At 37.1% G+C, this 19,320-nt stretch overlaps 1 protein-coding gene across 4 annotated transcripts; it reads right to left on the bottom strand.

The window, feature by feature from the left end:
- Nucleotides 1-5,230: 5,230 nt before the first annotated feature.
- On the bottom strand, nucleotides 5,231-19,300 carry LOC5565667 (geranylgeranyl pyrophosphate synthase). Of its 4 annotated transcripts, none has more exons than XM_021841189.1 (7): nucleotides 18,987-19,300; nucleotides 18,802-18,887; nucleotides 18,549-18,703; nucleotides 7,090-7,234; nucleotides 6,668-7,028; nucleotides 6,015-6,142; nucleotides 5,231-5,946 (listed from the first exon to the last, which is right to left on the bottom strand). In XM_021841189.1, exons 2-7 carry the CDS (start codon nucleotides 18,880-18,882, stop codon nucleotides 5,851-5,853), a joined length of 966 nt encoding a protein of 321 aa, XP_021696881.1. In that variant the 5' UTR covers nucleotides 18,883-18,887; nucleotides 18,987-19,300; the 3' UTR covers nucleotides 5,231-5,850. The 4 variants fall into 4 exon arrangements, with proteins under 4 accessions (XP_021696881.1, XP_021696882.1, XP_021696883.1 ...); XM_021841190.1 differs by having other exon boundaries at nucleotides 19,069-19,300; XM_021841191.1 differs by having other exon boundaries at nucleotides 19,128-19,300.
- Between the last annotated feature and the right edge of the window lie 20 nt (nucleotides 19,301-19,320).

Raw genomic sequence — 19,320 nt, 5'->3', positions numbered from 1 at the left:
AAATCACATTGAGGGCATTCAAGCCAAATGTAACTACCGTTAAGTCACCAGTCACCGTGCGGCCTCCATTCACCGTGCACATATACAAATTCCTACAAAATATTCATTCAATTTTCACAAATCATTCTTTGGTCAGCAAAATAAGATAAAACTGATGAAACGAAGTAGTTTTTGTCACAAATCATTTTAAAAAAAACCTAGTTTATGTAGACAAAATCATGTGAATTCTGTATGATAACGAGATATTGCAACAATCTCAGTAGAAACGCCAATAAACACATTTTTTATTTTAACGATAGAGTATGAAATTTTTCATAATTTCAACAAGTTTTCACTGTGGATATTATTAGTAAATGTATTTCATCGTATGATCAGTGAGATTTTATGCAAATTAGAATTTTTATTGTGTTTCAGTCGAAACCCAAATGAACGGTGAATGGATCCTTTTCTATATATGATTCCTATTACCGTACATTAGTGTAAAAGGCATGAAATTATGCGATTATATTAGATTTATTGTTATGTCGTCATTAAATTACTTCATATTTAGAATTTAAGTGAATATGGAATGGTTTGGACAATACAGTCAAACCTCCTATAACGGTTTTAATTAAAAAATAATAATTTAGCCAATTTTTAAACTTTTTATAGTTTTTATTGTAAATGAAGATTTGAATACTCTTAAAAATGAATGCGCACACTACTAGCAACATAGTTGCTCCATCAACAACGTTTCTTCAAGATACAAAATCAAATCATGACGAAAATTATACGCACGGTGAATGGTGCACTAGTGTGCACGGTAAATGGTGACATAGAACGGTACGAGGCGACCTTAACATGACATTTTCAAACATAATTTTTGAGTATTTTTTTGTTATACATCGCTAGTTTTAGATTTTTCCCTGAATTATTATATAAGGACTGTTCATTAAAGAAAGTGGACACCTGATTGTTAACATTTTGGTGTGAAAATTCCAAGGAACAATTTCAATTTTTGTTTCAGTGTGTACTCAAGTGTTTATTTTGACAGCAGAAGAAAGTTGACATCAAACAGTTGTAAATTCCAAGCGAAAGGTCGGTTTAACACGGCGACACGCAGATTTATTCTGCACAAATGGTGTTCAGAAAAGCTGTCGTTCTGAGATTTGGCTTAAATCGCTAAGTGTCCAAATTCCAATTTTTCAACACTGTATCAAAAACAGATGCTTATGACGACGTTCAATACATCCGAACAGAAAAATTTGGGAAAAAAGTTTTTTTATAGCAAGCAATTTGCTCCTGCGGTATGAAAAGTACTACATTTTTCACAACGGGTTCAATCAACGGCGAAAATTACAGAACTGAACGCATTTAAAAACGCCTTCTGCCCATCTACCGAAAGTATAACAAGCTTCGATTGTTTTGGCCAGGCCTAGCATCGACTCACTATACTTCAGCTACTTTGGAGATGATCAAGAAGAAAAAAAGTCTAATTTGTTGAAACATGGCAGATTCTACCGAATTGCCCATAACTACGCCCCATTTGGAAATATTAAGCAATAATCAAACAACATCTTAAGAAGGATGGAAAATAAGCAAGTCCCATGGATTTTCTCAAGAAAATGTGGTAAGCAACACAAAGAAAAGTTACGAAGAAAGTTGTGCAGAATCCGATGGGAGGCATCAAGAGAAAAGTCAGAGCATTAGCCAGGAATGCTCAATAAATGTTCAAAATTATGTGAATTTGGTCGAGATTACTTTGATTTCCATGTATTTCAAGAGAACTCATGAATTTGTTCGAAAATAAACAGTTTGCTTTAAAAAATACGTGTCCACTTTCTTAAATGAACAGTCCTTAATTGCCGCTACGTAGTGGTATTCTAGTACGCTTCAAATTATTTGGAAAAGTTATATAATTTTTTGAAGTGCAAATTTTTCTTATATGCACGGTGAATGGTAGCTTGACGGTAATATGTAAAATGTCTCTATCCTCTTATTAATAGAAAATCAAAACTTTGTCTTTAGAACAAGCTTTTGATATTCAAACAAATTTTCAGGCCAGCCATGTTGTATGCTGTACCAATATGGACTAGCTGTTGTAATACCAGGAAGAAAGCTCTGCAGAGAATCTATATAAATAAAAATGGAATGATGTTTGTATGTCACGAAATGGCTCACGAACGGTGCAACAGATTAGGATAATTCTTCCTTCATTTTGTTCGTCAAGGGTTCCGACGTGTTTGTGTGTTTAAAAGTTCCTGGATGTTCACCGGGAAAGTAGGGAAAATGGGACTGAACTGAACTGTCATTTTGTATGGGACGATTCATAGCGGTTTTCAACAGCCTACTTGATGGCAAGACGAAGTTTGCCGGGACCACTAGTTCAAAATAAAATTTTGAAAATGATTCTGAAGCTTCCTCCTTTGTATAGTACCAATGAGTTACATAGAATATCCAATGTTGGAACATTGGAACAAATGTCAAATAAAATAATTAATAACCAAATAAAATAATCGCAAAAATCGTTACAATCTTCTATTGCCACGATTAATGCGTTATATGTTTAGGTTAAGTTAAGTTAAGTTAAGTATATTCAAAGCGTTTTTTTTTCTCTTATAAGCAGGTGAAATCAACTCACCTGTAAAAAATTTGAACTGCTACGGCAAATGAACAAAATGTTAATAAAATCTTAAATTTGTTTTACCAAATTAGGATGATAGCAAAGATGGTTAAAAGGAAAAAGATGATCGACTCTTTATTTTGTCATATATTTTGACGAAGACACGTTATTCAAGTAACGCTACTGCCATCTGTTGAGTTAAAAGCGCGTGAATATTATATTCAGCTAAATTTAAATCATCGTGCAATCAAAAAATGAATAGTGGAAGAAATCAAAACAACCACGCTTAAAAAGTGTTACACAGAAGGAAGTTTGACTCACATAACATCAGGCTTTTCTGGACCAACACAAAATTTGAGTAATTTTTATACATACTAAGAATGTTCATGTGCTGGTTTTTTCTTCTTTTTCTCACATTTTATGCCATTTAGAGATGATTGGCAATATCGGACATCCCCGTTTGGGCTGTATACCATTTTTCAAGCGTGAATGTCATAAACGAACACCTCAACATCTGGTGGTAACTATAGGAGAACGTTGCATATTAGTTGGCTTTTGACTCACCAGAGCGGCGCTATTCATGTCGCCTAGAAAAGACGGGAGTCGGTTATCTTTTTCCTTCTAACCATCTTTGGCGACCGCTGGCGATTTTTCTTTGCAAAAGTAAGTTTTCCCATAGTAAATCCCATACAAACTTTGAACGGCTGGCGCTAAAATATAGTTTCTTCGATCGAGCTGAAATTTTGCACAGTTGTTATGGGTCCTAAATGCAATCCTAAAAGTGGACTGGAGCGAGAATCTTCTTCTTTCTGGCGTTACGTCCCCACTGGGACAGAGCCTGCTTCTCAGCTTAGTGTTCTTATGAGCACTTCCACAGTTATTAACTGAGAGCTTACTTTGCCAACGACCATTTTTGCATGCGTATATCGTGTGGCAGGTACGATGATACTCTATGCCCTGGGAAGTCGAGAACATTTCCAACCCAAAAAGATCCTCGACCGGTGGGATTCGAACCCACGACCGTCAGCTTGGTCTTGCTGAATAGCTGCGCGCTACGGCTATCTGGGAGCGAGAATCTATTTTGTTCATATAACCGTGTCCCAGGCTAGTGGTCACTCTACACACTTCGTCGGCGCATATTTTTTAAGTTGTGCCTTCAGAGCGCCAAGGTGTGCCAAGCGCGCCAAGCTTGCTATTATTTCATATGCTATAAAACCCAATGAACTGAAATTACGAAAAAACTTTTCAGCAAACATTGATATCTTAATTTTCTTGTGTGGACATTACGCAAACAAAATTGCAAAAAATGTTGTACGCAAATCGTTGCAGAACACGATTTTCACAGCACTCGTCGTGCTGTAAAAATCATTATTCTGCAACTATTTGCGTAAACTACTATTCCCGCGCTGCATGATAAATTGCAAAAACTACTTTTTCCCAATCTCCGACTAGTCAACTTCTACTTCATCAACATATGTTTCAGTTTTGTTTTGCTCTCTGTCTGCACTACCCCTACATGCGACCTGTCATCTTGCGGTTATGCTCCTGGGATAGGCCTATTTAAACAGCGTCGCAACAATGATGGTATAATAATGTCTTGAATTTCTTCACCATTTTTTTTTTCTTTCTTTATTAACGAGATTTTTAGCCCTGGGCTAGTTCATCTCGGGACCAACGGCTTTACTTTCCTTCCGAAGGAAGTCGTCACTACAACTTTTTTGTCAGTGACTATCTCGGGGATGGGATTCGATCCCAGGTCCTCGGCGTGAGAAGCGTGTGTTCTAACCACTACACCAGGTCCGTCCCCATTTCTTCACCATGATTAAGCACTAATATTTGCTTTTTCTTATATTTCCGTTACATAAATTTAAATCTTTTAAATATTTAGGTGTTTTTCTAATTCGTTGTCCTACTTCGAAGTCTTTCAAGTTTCTAAAAAAAAACTCTGATTTCATTTTCTTTGTCTTCTTTTACTGCTTGATTGAATTCTTGTCTCCAGTTTCCTGTCTGGATGTTTCTTCAAATCTTTCATGGCTACCTTCAAACGTTCGAATGCCTTCCTTCTTCTTGGTGTAGTATATTCCGGATTTTCTGACAGTTCTATTTGCTGCTCATTTTATTTTTGTGGCCAGTTCTTTATAGCACTCTTCTGTTGAATGTATTTTTGTATCTTTGGAATTTGGTAGAGATTTCAATTATTCCTTATATTTCAGTCTGATTTTATCGTCTTTTATCCTTTCCTGTCCTTTATGCCAAATGACCCCGACCCGTTGCATCTTTTGCGCTCCGATTCATTCACGTGGCGCTCCTTCTAACCAAAAAGAGGTAGGCTTGCTGTTTCTGCTTCAGCCTGTGTCGCTTCACTTTTATGCGCATCGTGCTACACCATGCATCTTCTCCTCCAAAGCCTTCAGCTTAGGTAAGCTTAGCTTAGGCAGTTGACATCAAATCAATCGTTTCTTGAGCTCTGTTCCGCTACTTACTTTAGAAGAAACTAGCAATCGAAGTTTTCAGAAGATTGTAGAAGTCCTTTCTCGACACGTCCACTTACTAGATAAGAAGTCCTAATTAAGAACTGATACGAGCTACAAGGATTTTCGGACAAATTTCAGTTAATAAAGCGAACAATTTCGAAAATCCAACAAATGACTGTCTTGACAGTGTGTATAGTTACAAATTACATAATTTAAAAATGAAACTAAAGAGGAATAGATCGGCTTGCCAGTGCCCAGCCCAGCTGGTATCATATACCTATCATCATTGGGCAAAGAGCTTCATCACTCGCACAAAGTACGCATTCATTCGAAGAGCCCACATTTCTCGACAGAACACAAAATTACAGCTATAGTGAAATCCTTCCTCCCCGGCAATATGTCTTTTAATTCTCCGTCCGTCGCATGCAAAATCCTTTGGTGGATAAAAGTTTTGTTTTTGGGCACTCATAATATCGCCTCTGACGGCTGCTTTCGTTCCTAAATGCTAGAGACTTCAATCTATACACCTGTCGCTACACGCGATTCGCGCGCTTTTATAAGATTCTATTCTCGTGATGTAATAGCAATCACTGCAGTGCACTTTCGTTCCTATTTTAATGTGGCTTGTGCTCAATATTTCAGCAGAGAAAAACTTTAACAAAAAAATATTTAGAGTGCTCTCGGTTCCAGAATATAGATCGTCTTCGTGTGGTGGAAATGGTTGTTGTCTTACGCTTACTGTTATGGGTCGAGCTTGTGGAATTGTAGATTGGCTTAGGACGACGATGAGTCACCATTTCCAACCGTTTTCCAACTGAGCAAATCGTCCAGCAGCGATTGCATAATTGGATTCTCACCTAGTCGTTCGATCTAGAAAAACGTATATGCATTTAACAAACATATCGGAAGTGAATTGGAGAATGTGGTTCAGTACGTACCTCTGCTCTAGCTTCGGTGTCCAGCATTTCCAATACTTCAGCGGTGTACTTAAAGCTTCCAAGTTTTTCGAGAAGTGAAACGCAATACCGTTTCACTTCGACGTCCTGCGTCCGTTGCCTCAGAATATCTGTGTAGAGAAAAAGAATAACTAGTATAATTTCGAAAGATTTTTTCACAAAGGCCTATACTTTTTAGCGGATTAATTTTACGGCAATAAACCCGGCAACAAATAAAGAACAACGATTGGCAGAGTGTGGAACGTGAGGACTTTGAAGGAATCCGAGCGTGTTGAATTTGTGCCTTGTGAACTGCGGAAGGTCGAGGTGAATCTGTGTGTTGAGAATGGAGGGAAAGTTCTTCAGCTACACCCTGAGTAGAATATATGCCCAAAAACTGATAAACCGGATGACATTGAGGTCGTTTGAACAGAAATCCTTCATTCCGTTACAAACGATAATGGCCCACGACTTGTAAACTTTGGCCATACACAATGGTTTCTGAAACCATTCTAGAAGATTTTTTATAGAAATCCCTTGAAGAATTCCTGAAACTTTTTCTCGAGGAATCTGAGAAGAACCCTACATATTCATGGCAACTGAAAAGTATTGTCCAAGACCGACGGAGTTCTACTAGGTTTTATATATCTACTTACGTAACACCTGTCGATCCTTCTGGTTCAGCACCGCGTGTATCACCGGAAAGCTGAATTTGCCCTCCGTCAGGTCCTCGCAGTAGCTCTTGTTGTCCGAATAGTCCTTCGACGTCAGATTGCAGTAATCGTCCCGGATCTGGAACGACAACCCCAGGATGGCCGTCAATTTGGTAAAGTCTTTCTTGTCGTCGCTGAACAGCTGCATCAGCCGGATGGCCAACATAAACAGGCCGCCAGTCTTTCGAATCACCATCTGCTTGTACTCCGCCTCGGTGGGACAGATGAAATTATCTCGCCAGTAGATTTCCATTCCCTGACCTCGGTGCAATTCCAGCAACTGTTCCGTCACCACTTGTTGGGCCTGTTAAATAGAATTGAGAGTCAATTTCCGTTAAGAAACCATCAAACCAAATGCCATCTACCTCGGGGTGCCCCAGACCATGGACCTTGGCGAGTGCCAACACTAGGACGTAGTTTCCAGCGTTGATCGTACTCGCGATACCGTAAATCTTGTGTGCTACTGGAATTCCTCTACGGAGGATAGAGTTATCTTCGATATCATCGATGCTGGATACAGTTCACAAAATGGTTTTTTTCCCGAAAAGACATTGAATGTGCAAAAAAAGAGAGGAAGAAAGATACGGATGGAATTGTGCACCCATTAGTGATGTTAGTTGTAATGGATTGATTTGGTCATTGGATTTCCAAAATTTGTATCAGTCATGTTGGGTTTATTAGCATGTACCCCCTTCTATTAAATTCAAATAATTATGAGAATATCCCATATGAGTTGGTTCTTTAAGCAGGGCTGGTAGCGAATTTTTTGGAATTTATTGTAACATTACAAATACTACTCTTCGTGTTACTGTACCTTTGTATTTTTTAATAATTTCAATTCAGATGTTATTTGAAAAATTTCCTCATAATTTTATTTAAAGGTTCTTTTACTGACTTCCTAAGGAATCCCTCCAAGAATTTTGTCCAAGGTACTTTCAATAAATCAACCTGGAGTATTTATAAGGACATCCACAGACAATTGTTGATTATCTTATCGTTTTTAAGAATTTCTTAAAAGTTTTTTGTTTTGGATATCTTCCAGAATTTGTGAACCTTCTTTAGTCTAGTGGAATGGTGCTGAAGGCAATACATCCCCACTGGGACCCTGTTTCTCAGTACACAAATTATGTCACGCTAAATTTCAACTTTTTCGACCCCTCATGACGCTTTTTGTATGAGACCTCCAAAAATTTGGTAAGCCTTGTCACGCTTGGCTTGAAAACCGTCCCCCCACCATCCCTTGGAGCGTACATAATTTGTGCATGGTCCCTTAGTGTTTTTATGTGCATTCCCACAATTATTCATTGAAAGCTTGAAAAATCCTGGACCAGGAATGCTTTCAATAAATGATCGAGGTAAGTTTTTCAGATTTCATTGGAGAAAGCCCTGGCAAAATACGGCTGGTATTTCGAAAGAAAAGCTGAAAGCAAATTTTGATATAAGTTTTGAAGACGTCCCTGATGGACTCCTAAGAGCATCTCTGAAAAAACCTCCTGGACTCTTGAGTATATTCTAGATTCATTGCTAAGAAAATATATAAAGAATTGCTCAAACAGACTTTTCCTTGCTGAAAACAGTATATTCTTTAAAATCAGAAAACAATATCTTTGAGTAATACATATTTGAATTAAAATGTCTCGTGGAATCTAAGAGGAAATTCATTAAAAAAAAGTTAAAAATCATTATTGTAGTCATTTTTTTATGAATTAATAAAAATGGTAAATTAATATTTAGAGGAATGTCTGGCAAAATGGAGGCAACAACGAAATATCTACTTTAATTCACAAATAACTTTATGAAAACATTTAAAAAGAAATTGTCAAAAAACCTTCTTTGAGGTTATTCTAAAGAAATTATCGAGAAATAGCAGAACAACATTCAATTTATTCGTAGAAGAGGTTCATTGAAATATTTTTTGAGCTTTTATTAATTTTTAGGGATAAAACTGTGGTGCAACTTTTCAGCGGTATTTTTATAGAAATTCCTTGTGAATCTCTAAAGAATCCAGAAGATTAATGAAGAATATCTTGACATAATTCGAGAAGTAATAATTGTCATTTCTCTCATAGCAGTAGTAATACAGTAATGACCCGATTTTGTCAGCCCCTTTTTCAAAACTTTTTTCAGCTCTCCTTCAAAAATAAAACAAGTTATCATAATTCTTTCTTCACTATTTTATGCATATTTACACTAACTTTGACTGAGTTGAATAAGATTTGGAGAAAATTTGAAATTCAAACCGTGGGAGCAAAAGCTCTCCGCAAAAAGGGGCTGACAAAATCGGGTCATTACTGTAGATGCTATTAATGAAGAAATGTTTCGAGAACTTCTTGAGAAGAAGATCCTTAATAAAACTCTAGCAAAATCCATAAAGAAATGCAGCTTCAATCTACCTATCTCCAGAAAATACAATCAGATTTCTGTTGTTTTACTTGTTCCATGTGGAATTCGTAGAGGGAAATCTTCCCTAGATAGATTTTCAAAACTTGCTCAGAGATTTCATCAGTAAAAAATGGCAGAATTTTGTCAAAAATGTTCTTTTATGAGTTTTTTCACCTCATGATATAATTGGAAATGTTTTTAAACTTTTCATCGAAATACTTAAAACTTTCTTATACATTGCTGAAAATCGGTTGTTTCTATTAATGACCGAAACTCATGTATAGTATATTGCCACAGTATTCGGCAAACGAATGAGTTTACCGAGATTCGGAAAATTGGATTAGTCAAAAGTCTTAAACAGTCAATGAAATCGACGAAAGGGAAAGTGCAAAAATAATTTTGGAACTCGGATTTTTCACGTATTTTTTGTTCGTTTTTCGGTGGTGTTTGTAAGATTTTTTCTATTCCCTTATAGGTATCGAATATTTGTATATGTATTAAAAAAAACTCCATTAAAATAGCTTTATTTTCAATTTTCGAATTTTGTTTCCTTTTTCTGCTTTTTTTTTCTAGTTCAGTAAACAAGAAAACAATAAATATTACTGAATCTCGGTAAAAAAAAATCCAAAATTCTCTGCTGTTGAAATCTCGGTAATTCATTTTGCCAGCCTCGGTGAAATTAATGATGTGTGTAGTTCGTCACAGAAAAAAATAAAAGAATCGGTTGAGAAACGGCGGATATAAAACTATCTGAATTTGACAATATTGAAAAACGGCTTTGGTGCATTAGACATATAGAATGATACTGTATGCCGTGTAGCAGGCACGATGTTTTTTTACGCTCATCAATAAATTTTTCATTACGAAAAGATCACAGACTCCTTCAGAATGGCTTTCCTTTGTATCAGTAAATGTTACAACTAGGCAAAGGAAGTCACTAAATTGATCAGTCATTTCTCAAGGAATATTTCAGAGTTTTTTTTGTTTTGAATTCCTTGTAACATTACAAATATTACTGTACGTATGATCATGATTTTCAAAGACAATAATCCAGCAATTATCTCAAAGTTTCCATCAAATATCATTTCGAAAGTTCTTCAGCAGAATTTCATCTAATGATGCTAGTTTTTACGGACTTCCTAAGGAATCCCTCCAATAATTTTATTCAAAATACTTCCAAAAATACAACCTGGAGTATTTCTAAGCATAACCTCATTAATTCGTCCAGAGATTCTTTTAAGAAATTTCTCAAGAAAGACCTAAGTTGTATGGAAAATTATTTAGGGATTCTCCTATTAATTTCTTTAAGGTTTCCCGTAAGATTTTTGTTTAGGACACATTCTAGATTTCAACCAGTCAGTGCTACAGAGATGGCTCCAAGAATTTCTTAGGTTTTCCCTAAAAATTGTCGTTTTGAATTTCTTTAAACATTAATTTCTCTAAGAATGCCATTAGAAATTAATTCAGAGATTTCTACTAAGACTTCTTTGGGAATCCCTCCAGAAATGTTTTGGGATAAATCCAAACGAACTCCTCAAAGAATCTATCCGGAAATTTGTGAGAGAAATCTTACAGATGTTTTTGAAGAAAGACCTTGAAAAATCCAGGTGGTATTTCTGATTATGAATAAAATTTTCTAATGAATTAGAGGTTACTCTAGACAAATTGCTAAGATCATTATCGAAAAAATAATCGAAATATCGGACAGAACCCCTGAAGAGGAAAAACTGGAATAATTGCTATAGTATTTGCCAGTGTGAAATTGTAAATTACCTTTATAAGCCGAGATTTTGTAGGCAAGATTGGAAGCGTGTGTCTTAAAAATAACAGCTTTAGAGACCTCATGTTTGAAAAAAGGCCAAAAAGAGCAACCAAGACAACAAAAAGAAACCAAAGAGGAAGTGAAAACAAGTATTTACATAATAATTTATAAGGAATTCAACCAAACTTTGCTCTATGGATATTTAAAAAAATGGAATTCCTCGTAACGTTACACATATTACTGTATGTATTTTTTTCATTTTGGCATTTTCATTAAAAAAAAAATAATTCAAGTATTTATTAAAAGTTTCCTCCAAATCTGGGCCTCGTGGCCGTGCGGTTAGAGTCGTCAGGCATTTAAGCGCATCGTGTCATGGGGTGTGGGTTCGATTCTCGCTTCAGCCATTGAAACTTTTCGTCAGAAATGTTTCTCGGCTGAGCCACTGGAGCATGCTTGTCCATTGTCTAATGTTAAGTTCCAGTCTGTGCAGCTAAATGGCTGAAGACGGTGTCCGTGTCTTTTTTAAATCTTATTTCGGAGATTTCGTCAGGAGTTCATGTAGGAATTCTTTTACTTAAAGGTGGCTGGGAACTGGGTTCGATTCCGGTCGGTCCAGGATTTGTTCGTAATGGGAATTTCCTTGACTTCCCTGTGCATAGAGTATCATCGTACATGTCACACGGTATACAAATGCTAGCTAAGAAAGCTCTCAATTAATAACTGTGGAAGTGCTCATAAGAACCCAAGCTGAGAAGCAGGCTGTGTCCCAGTGGAGATGTAATGACAAGAAGTAGATCTTCTGAAACTCAACAAGTTATTTCTTTAGAGATGGTTCCATGAATTTTTTTTTAGAAAGAATATCTCTTAGAATACCAGCAGAAATAACTGCTTCAAAGATCGTTCCTCAGACTTTTTCAGGAATACCTCCAGAAATTCCCATTGAACATTTGAACATTTTCCCAAGGCACTCATTGAAGAATACATCCAGGTACTCTTTCAGTGAAGAAACATTTTCAGAAGTTATTGAAGAAAGTTTTGAAATATTTGGGTATCTTCAATGAAATTTATACAGAAATTCTTGATGAACTCCTGCAAGGATCTTTGGACAAACTCCTGGAGTCTTGAACATGTCTTGAAGGGTTTTCTAGATAATGCATGATGAAGTTCTTATGAAATTTTTGACTATCTGAAGGCATTTTATGAGTAATTTTGGAATCATACCTGGGAGACTGTGAATTAGGGTATTCCAACATTACATTTTATCGGACAACTCGGGAACTCAACCAACAGCATTACAACACTATTTTAAAATTTTAAGAGCAGCTAAGGAGTGCACGAGAAAGAAAAATATAATCTGGATAGCTGAAAACCGTCTACCAAACATAAAATCCAGCCTTAACAACAATTTAAATGTCAAATATGATGCGACACTGATTTTCTTCCGGTTTTTAATTCTTGATTGCTTAAATATAACTAAATCCCATTTCTAAGAAATCCAAAGAGTGAAGAATAATATGTAATAGTATTAAGTTTGATAGTTTTTCATGATATTGAAAAAAACTGTGCTAAAAAATATCATAGTTGTTAAACATTCAAAAAATCATTGTGCCATATTTTCGTGCAGAACATAATGATAACAGTAAATGATTTTTTTCCTCAGATAGCTTGGACTTCGAGGGAAATTGGCTGGAAGAATAACATCTTCCAACGTAGGAGCTCCTGGAGGAGTTCTTTCAGGGTTTCATGTCAAATCCTTAAACGAATTTATAAATCTTTGTAGATTTGCGTAGAAGAGCTCATGTAAGAACCTTTAAAAGATCTCCTAGAGCAGTGATTCTCAGCCCTGTTTTTTCAAATATTGGTGTTTTTAGAAACATTGGAAATAAAGCAGCTCTCCGAAGAAAAAAAAACTGCGGAATTATCAAATTTAAGAGATATAGACATAACGTGCGGGCCGCACTTTGGTGACCACGGTCCTAGAGTAACAATAGGAGAAATCGGCGGCAGAATTTGTGAAATAATTTCTGGTGGAAATCCTGGGATAGTCCCTGGGTAAATATCCACAGGAATAGACCATTTCCTCATGCTCATGCGAATCAGTATCGTTTACGAATATCTCTGGAGTACCACAAGGCAGCAACCTTGGACCCTTGTTGTTCTCTTTGTTCATCAATGATGCATCACTGATTTTGCCACCCGGAACCAGGCTTTTCTATGCGGACGATGCTAAAGTCTATATGATCGTGAATGGCTTAAATGACTGTATTAGACTGCAGAGTTTGTTGGACTCATTCGAAGCATGGTGTGTTAGAAACTTCCTAACGCTGAGCATTGAGAAGTGTCAGGTCATTTCGTACAGTAGAAAGCGTAACCCAATCAGATTTCCATACAAGCTTTCAGGAACGACACTTGAACGTGTGCAACGGATTCGTGACTTAGGCGTCGTTCTAGACGAGGAACTAACCTTTAACTACCACTATGACGATGCCATCTCCAGAGCAAATAGACAACTCGGTTTTGTGTTGAAATTGTGTGATGGGTTCAGGGACCCACTCTGCCTAAAATCGTTGTACTGTGCTCTAGTACGTCCTATTTTGGAATTTGCTGCAGTTGTGTGGTGTCCTTTTCACGCAAGCTGGATCACGCGAATTGAATCTGTTCAAAGGAAATTTGTACGCCGAGCTCTCAGAAACCTGCCATGGCGCGATCCAAGAAACTTGCCATTGTACCACGACCGTTGCCGCCTAATTGGAATCCAGACCTTGGAGAACAGGCGACATGTTGCTCAAACAGCTTTTGTTTCCAAACTGCTGAAAGGTGAAATCGATTCTCCTTCCCTGTTGGCTGATGTAAATGTGTATGCACCAGAACGAACATTGCGTAGGCGTCACTTCATTAGTCTCGGAAGTCGGAGTACTCTTTATGGACAGCATGATCCTGTAAGATTCATGACTGCAAAGTTCAACGAAGTCTACCATTTATTCGATTTTAACGTGTCGATTACAACCCTTCGAAATCGTTTTGTGGAGTACTTTAGTAGAAATTGACTGTTCATGTTTGTGTTATGTATAATTTGTTTATGTTAGTTTATTCATTAAGACAACATTATGTCAGATGGATTATTTGAAATACAATACAATACAATACAATACAATTTCCGTGAAAAATTGTTATTGGCTTATATGCTTTCTGTCAATTTACTGAACAAACTTTCCTAAGGAACCGATATGTTTTGGAGCCTTTAAATATTAGAAAACAATGAAAAACTTGCAGCACGTTAGTTCACCCTTCGGTCCCCTACAATTTGTTTCACCTCGAAAAAATGCAGACCCCTTTTTCCCCTATGGTTTAGCCACCACGTTGTGGTGAATTTAAGATCAGCTGGCATGACCAGATGATTTTTGGTTAATGTTTTCATTCATCATAATGGGCTCCGCTGGTTTCGCTCCCTCCTTCCTTCACGATTCCTGAAGTTTCCGTTATCACCGGGGAAACCACCTTCACCGCTTCGGGCTGCTATGGCCGCACCCGGTGAACACTACACGGTTCTGTAACGCAAGGATTGTACTCGACAGATGCCTGATCTCTCTGTTTTGTGCCGACGAGGATTGGATGAGCCGGAAGATTCCCGCCTAGAGGCAGCAACAGTCGCTCAAAATTTCCTTGCGCGGCTGTTGCTGCATCAAGCCGGAAATCTTCCGGATCAACAGCCAACAGATAGATATAGGCATTTGTCGGCATGAATAGTAAAAAATAGCCTCTAATAGAACTAGCGGTACCGTAACTGTTGGGCGGATGAGAGATTTGTTATTAGGGGGTGGTTTTGAATTTTTAATCTGTGGAGGAAAATATATTTTCCAAAAGGAAGGCCTGAATCGATATGGGGTTGAAACTATATGATTCAGAACGGGTTGCGCAAGTTCCAACCTGGTTCAAAAACGTTTGATTGTGTTGCCTAACTTAGAAATAATAAACAAATGTTGTGATGGTTGTATCAAAATTAGCTTGTTTGAGTAATTTCACGTTAGTTTCGTTGGCGCTCCTGTTTGGGGCGCCCTAACCGGGATCACGGTCAGTTTGAGCGCTTTGACGTTTCCAAATGTAAACAAGCATCCCAATGCAGGGGTGGAATCGAAAAACTGTTGCAAAATCACCACGCTGATACCCATAGGGTTGAACAAACTGTGCCGCATCTCGAATTATTTTTCAAAATGTGGTGAGTATCCATGTTTTCAAAAATTTGTAAGAAAATCAGGAATGCATAGAAACAAAATCTGAAAGCGTTAATATTCATTAAAAATGATTGTCTTTCGAAGAAAAATACAAAAACTGGGCGTTAGATCTGACGGAAATGGTCTATTCCTGTGAATAATACTGAAAGTAATAGCGTTGATGTAACTGAGAAATCACTAAAAGAATTCCTGAAGTTTTTTTTTCCCGTAGGAATCTGAGAAGAAAAAATCAGTTTAATAGTCGATTGAGAATCTTAGAATATTTCACTGAGAACTTTGTAGTGTTCCATTTGTAAGAATCAATTTAAGATTATTTCAAGGAATTCTTTTAAGTTTCATCAAATTTCTTTCTTGAGATACCCTTAAGGTATTTCTTCAAACATTACTCCTGATGATTTCACAGGGACTTTACCATTATTTTTATATGAATTGCAATCAAGGATTCTTCAATCGATCACTGTCCTGATGAATTTCTTTGGAGACTCCTAATGACATTAATACAAGGATTTGATCCAAAGTTTTTTCAGAGATAAACTCTAAACAACCGCTCAGCATTTTTTACATTTATTCTTCATAACGTATCATCTAGGATTGTTTCAAAATTTAAACCAGGAATCTAATAATTTATTTTATTTCACAAATATTCCGAACAAACTCTTGAAAGTTGTCGAAATCTCTATGAGAAAAATCACCGGAATCCGTAAAATTTCGACGGCATTACGGTGTTTTATTTCACCGAACTGTTCAGCTGTTGAGATTACGGTGAAATTCACCGTAAGAGCTTAGTGTGAAAGCTCCAAAATAGATCCAAAATCTTCCTACACAAATTCAAATTACCGGGGGGTACTCTACAAACTTCTTTGAAGACGCTCAAAAGGTATTCCTGGCCAAATTGTCTGGATAGTATCCGAAAACTATTTTAGACAAATAATTGTAAAGAACCCATTTAGCAATTTCTTAGAGAATCCATACCGAAAGCAATGCTTGGAGATACACCCGATTCTGTTTTTGCACGGATTTTTTTTTACACGGCCGTGCAAAAAAAGTTTCCATACATTTTTTTCCACCAAAACCTTATTTTTGCATGAAACGTCGAGAAATGGTTTTACTTTTTTTGTACGGGTTTTGAAATTTTGAACTGAAAATTTTTTTTTGCACGGTACGCATCCCCCGTGCAAAAACAGAATCGGGTGTATGTGGAATGATAATGAAATTCCTGATCGAATTCTTGAAAAATTCCTGTAGGAATCTTTTGATGATCTTGGCAGTTTTTGGTGGAATTACTCATAATGATTGTAAAAAGTGGATTTTGATGTGAATTCTGTAAAAAAAATCCACAAGCAAAATAAGTCGAAGAGGAGTCTTAGAAATTTCTCTGAACATGTTTTTTATCAGTTTCAGTGGCATTTAATAATGACGAAATACTGAAGATATCCTAAAAAAATGAACGAGTTTTACAATTAGTAACAAAAAAAAACTTCCTAAAACGGAACTCCAGGTTTTATTCCTGACCTAGTTCGAAAAGGGATGCATAGAAAAATTTATTAAAAGAAGAATTCATCGAAGGCGCCCTCTGAGACGAGTACTTGAAAGTATCCCTATATACTTCCCGGTCTGTTCTTTGTTAGAACTCTTGGAACAATCCATGAAGAAATTTCCTGTATTTTGAAGAAAGTTTTGGCAGGATTCTAAAGATGAATTCTCAAAACAAAATTCTTTATGACGACTCGTAAAAAAATGAGGTCCTCCGAGGAACGATTTCTGGTACAAACCTAGAGTGATTATTGAGCTTGAGCTTGAGCTTGAGCTTGATTGGCCGCCCGTGGATGCACTCCAGTATCGCCAGATCAGCTGCACTTACACAAGGAACCAACCGAATGACTGTTTGGGACTAACAGGCATCCTCAGTGTATAAGTGCTGGTGATCTTTTATTTTTAGGCAACAATGGCACCTGCCACGTCAGAATGCAGACCAATGAGGGGAAGGGGGAGGAATTGATGATGCATTGAACTGGCTCCCACGTAGACCGTATATTCCACTGCATCCACGCCAGTTCATGCGGGAGTGTATGGATGGGGGAAAGGCATGGCAGAGAGGTTTGCTTTTGTGGTTAGCAGACTGCCTATGTATCAGGCGTGCGCGTGAAAGTGGGAAGCGTTAGGGAAACGGTTTCTTGTCCGTCTCTGGTTCTAGCGTTTGCTATGAACGAATAGTTTGAGTGTGATATATTTAGAATGGAAGATAGAAGCAAGTGAGAGATATACAACTACAAAGTACGAGGAAAGGGACGGGCCTGGGATTGAACCCATGACCTTCTGCATATGAAGCAGAAGCGGTAGCCATCAGACCACCAACCCCGTCTTATTCTGGTACAAACCTAGAGTGATTATTGAAGAAATACTTTAGGAATCTAGAGAAAAAAAAAACAATGTAGAGAAATCCCTGAAAAAAATTCTGCGGAATATGTTATCAAATTCTTTTGACGAATTGTTTAAAGAATTCCTTAAAGAATTCGTTTTAAGATATCTTGATAGATTCTTGACATAAACTTTTTGAGTTCCATAGTTGATTTTTTGCAGATTACTCTGAAGATATATTGAAAAAAAATTGGACAATAGTCCAATTGTTTGGTGAACTCTAAAAAATCATCATAAAATCAATCAGGACGCAAATGATTAATAGGAAGTTTATATCTAGTAAAAAAAACATCTGCTATGGAGGACGAAGCATCGGTTAATTCTAGAAGAAATCTATGAATAGACCAATAGAAGATTTTCTTGAAGCTTTTGCCCAAGTAATGTTAAGGCTAAGTAGCCCGTCATTCGTTTTGGCAACAATGATGACTTTTCAGCATGCATTTCAAAGTGATAAAACTCAGTATTGATAATTTATATTGACTTAAAAAAGTATCACTGTACGCGCTAACATGCATAAAGTATGCTGATACTTTTTCAGCTGTGTCAGTGCAAAACCCACTGATTTTCTTGATTCGAAATCGTGAGATGAATTAGCAACAATCATCAACGACGCGTACAAATTTCAATGACGGCCTACTTCGCTTTAAAAGAAATTTGAAAGAACCGAATGATTGTCGAGTAGAATTTAGCACCAGGATTCATTTGAAGTAGGAAAAATTAAAAACGAAAAATGACTTTGAAGACCATTTTGGACCTTTTAAATATAGGCTATTTAAAGACTCTTATTAAAATAGTGACCAAATGTCTAGAAACGAGACCTGCTTAAGGAATGACTCACTTTTTAGCTTTGACTAAAGAGCGTGACAATTATCCCAAGGTTTTGCATTGCAAAGCTGACTGTGAACAATTTGTCCCTGTCAAAATGCACAACATTAGCTTCTTTTGCGTCCACAGTCAAAGCGTATTACCTCAGAATCACTTTTAAGTTCAAGGACAAACTCCCAAAATTCAGTCCGTCCGTAATACTTACAGCAAACTGGAATTGTGCATCATCTGAACCACTTCGCCGATGGCCGCCAACTTCTCCTCCGGTATGTTCAACCAGTGGTTGAAGGCCAGTGCCATTTTCGCCCGGAACTGCTTGCCCGGTATCTGCTGGATGTAGGCAAACGGTTCCAGCAGTATCTAAACCGACAGCAAACAACATATTAATCATCGTGTCCAGATTCTCAAGATAAGGATGATTCAACACTGATAAAAACAAAGTTCTGATTCATACATACCGCGTCCTGTTCCTTCTGGAGCGATTGATCTCGGCACTTTTCCAGAATCTCGTTGAATTCGTCCATGTCGAACTTGGCCATTCTTGCTGGAAGATGTATGTATGTATGTTTATTTACTTAACTTTTTACAAGGTCAAGGAAGCTGATTTTGAAATTTATATGTAGGATGTGCAAATAGAACGTACAAAATAGTTGTGAATTGAAAACTAAACTACAGTGAAGATTTGGAGTAAGTTGATCCGAGTGGATGAGATCTAATGACCGTACTGTATTTGTTGGAGGCACACGCTTTATCCTAAAACTCTGATCCACTACTGGCGCCTTACTTAATTTAAATATTCACTGGATATCTACTTATGATAATTTTTGTTGCAGCTTCGAATTTTAAGTTTTAATTTCCTCCAGAAATCTTTCGCCACCGAGACGAAACGAAAAAGCAACCGATAAGCGACGAAAAGTAAATAGATGCGACTGACGAACGCAACCGATGATGACTGATGACTTGCTGATTGGAAATGT

The sequence above is a fragment of the Aedes aegypti genome, chromosome 2 (genome assembly GCF_002204515.2).
Source record: "Aedes aegypti strain LVP_AGWG chromosome 2, AaegL5.0 Primary Assembly, whole genome shotgun sequence".
NCBI lineage: Eukaryota > Metazoa > Arthropoda > Insecta > Diptera > Culicidae > Aedes > Aedes aegypti.
Note: the sequence above shows the minus strand (reverse complement) of the source record. Positions and strands in the feature narration are given on the sequence as shown.

Bases quoted from the DNA above. Each gene is read 5' to 3' on its own strand.
- LOC5565667 (XM_021841189.1), bottom strand. From the start codon at position 18,882: ATGGCCAAGTTCGACATGGACGAATTCAACGAGATTCTGGAAAAGTGC. The intron at 18,704-18,801 runs GTATGTATGAAT...CTGTCGGTTTAG, and splicing joins TCCAGAAGGAACAGGACGCG to ATACTGCTGGAACCGTTTGC. The intron at 7,235-18,548 runs GTAAGTATTACG...AACTGTATCCAG, and splicing joins ATGCACAATTCCAGTTTGCT to CATCGATGATATCGAAGATA.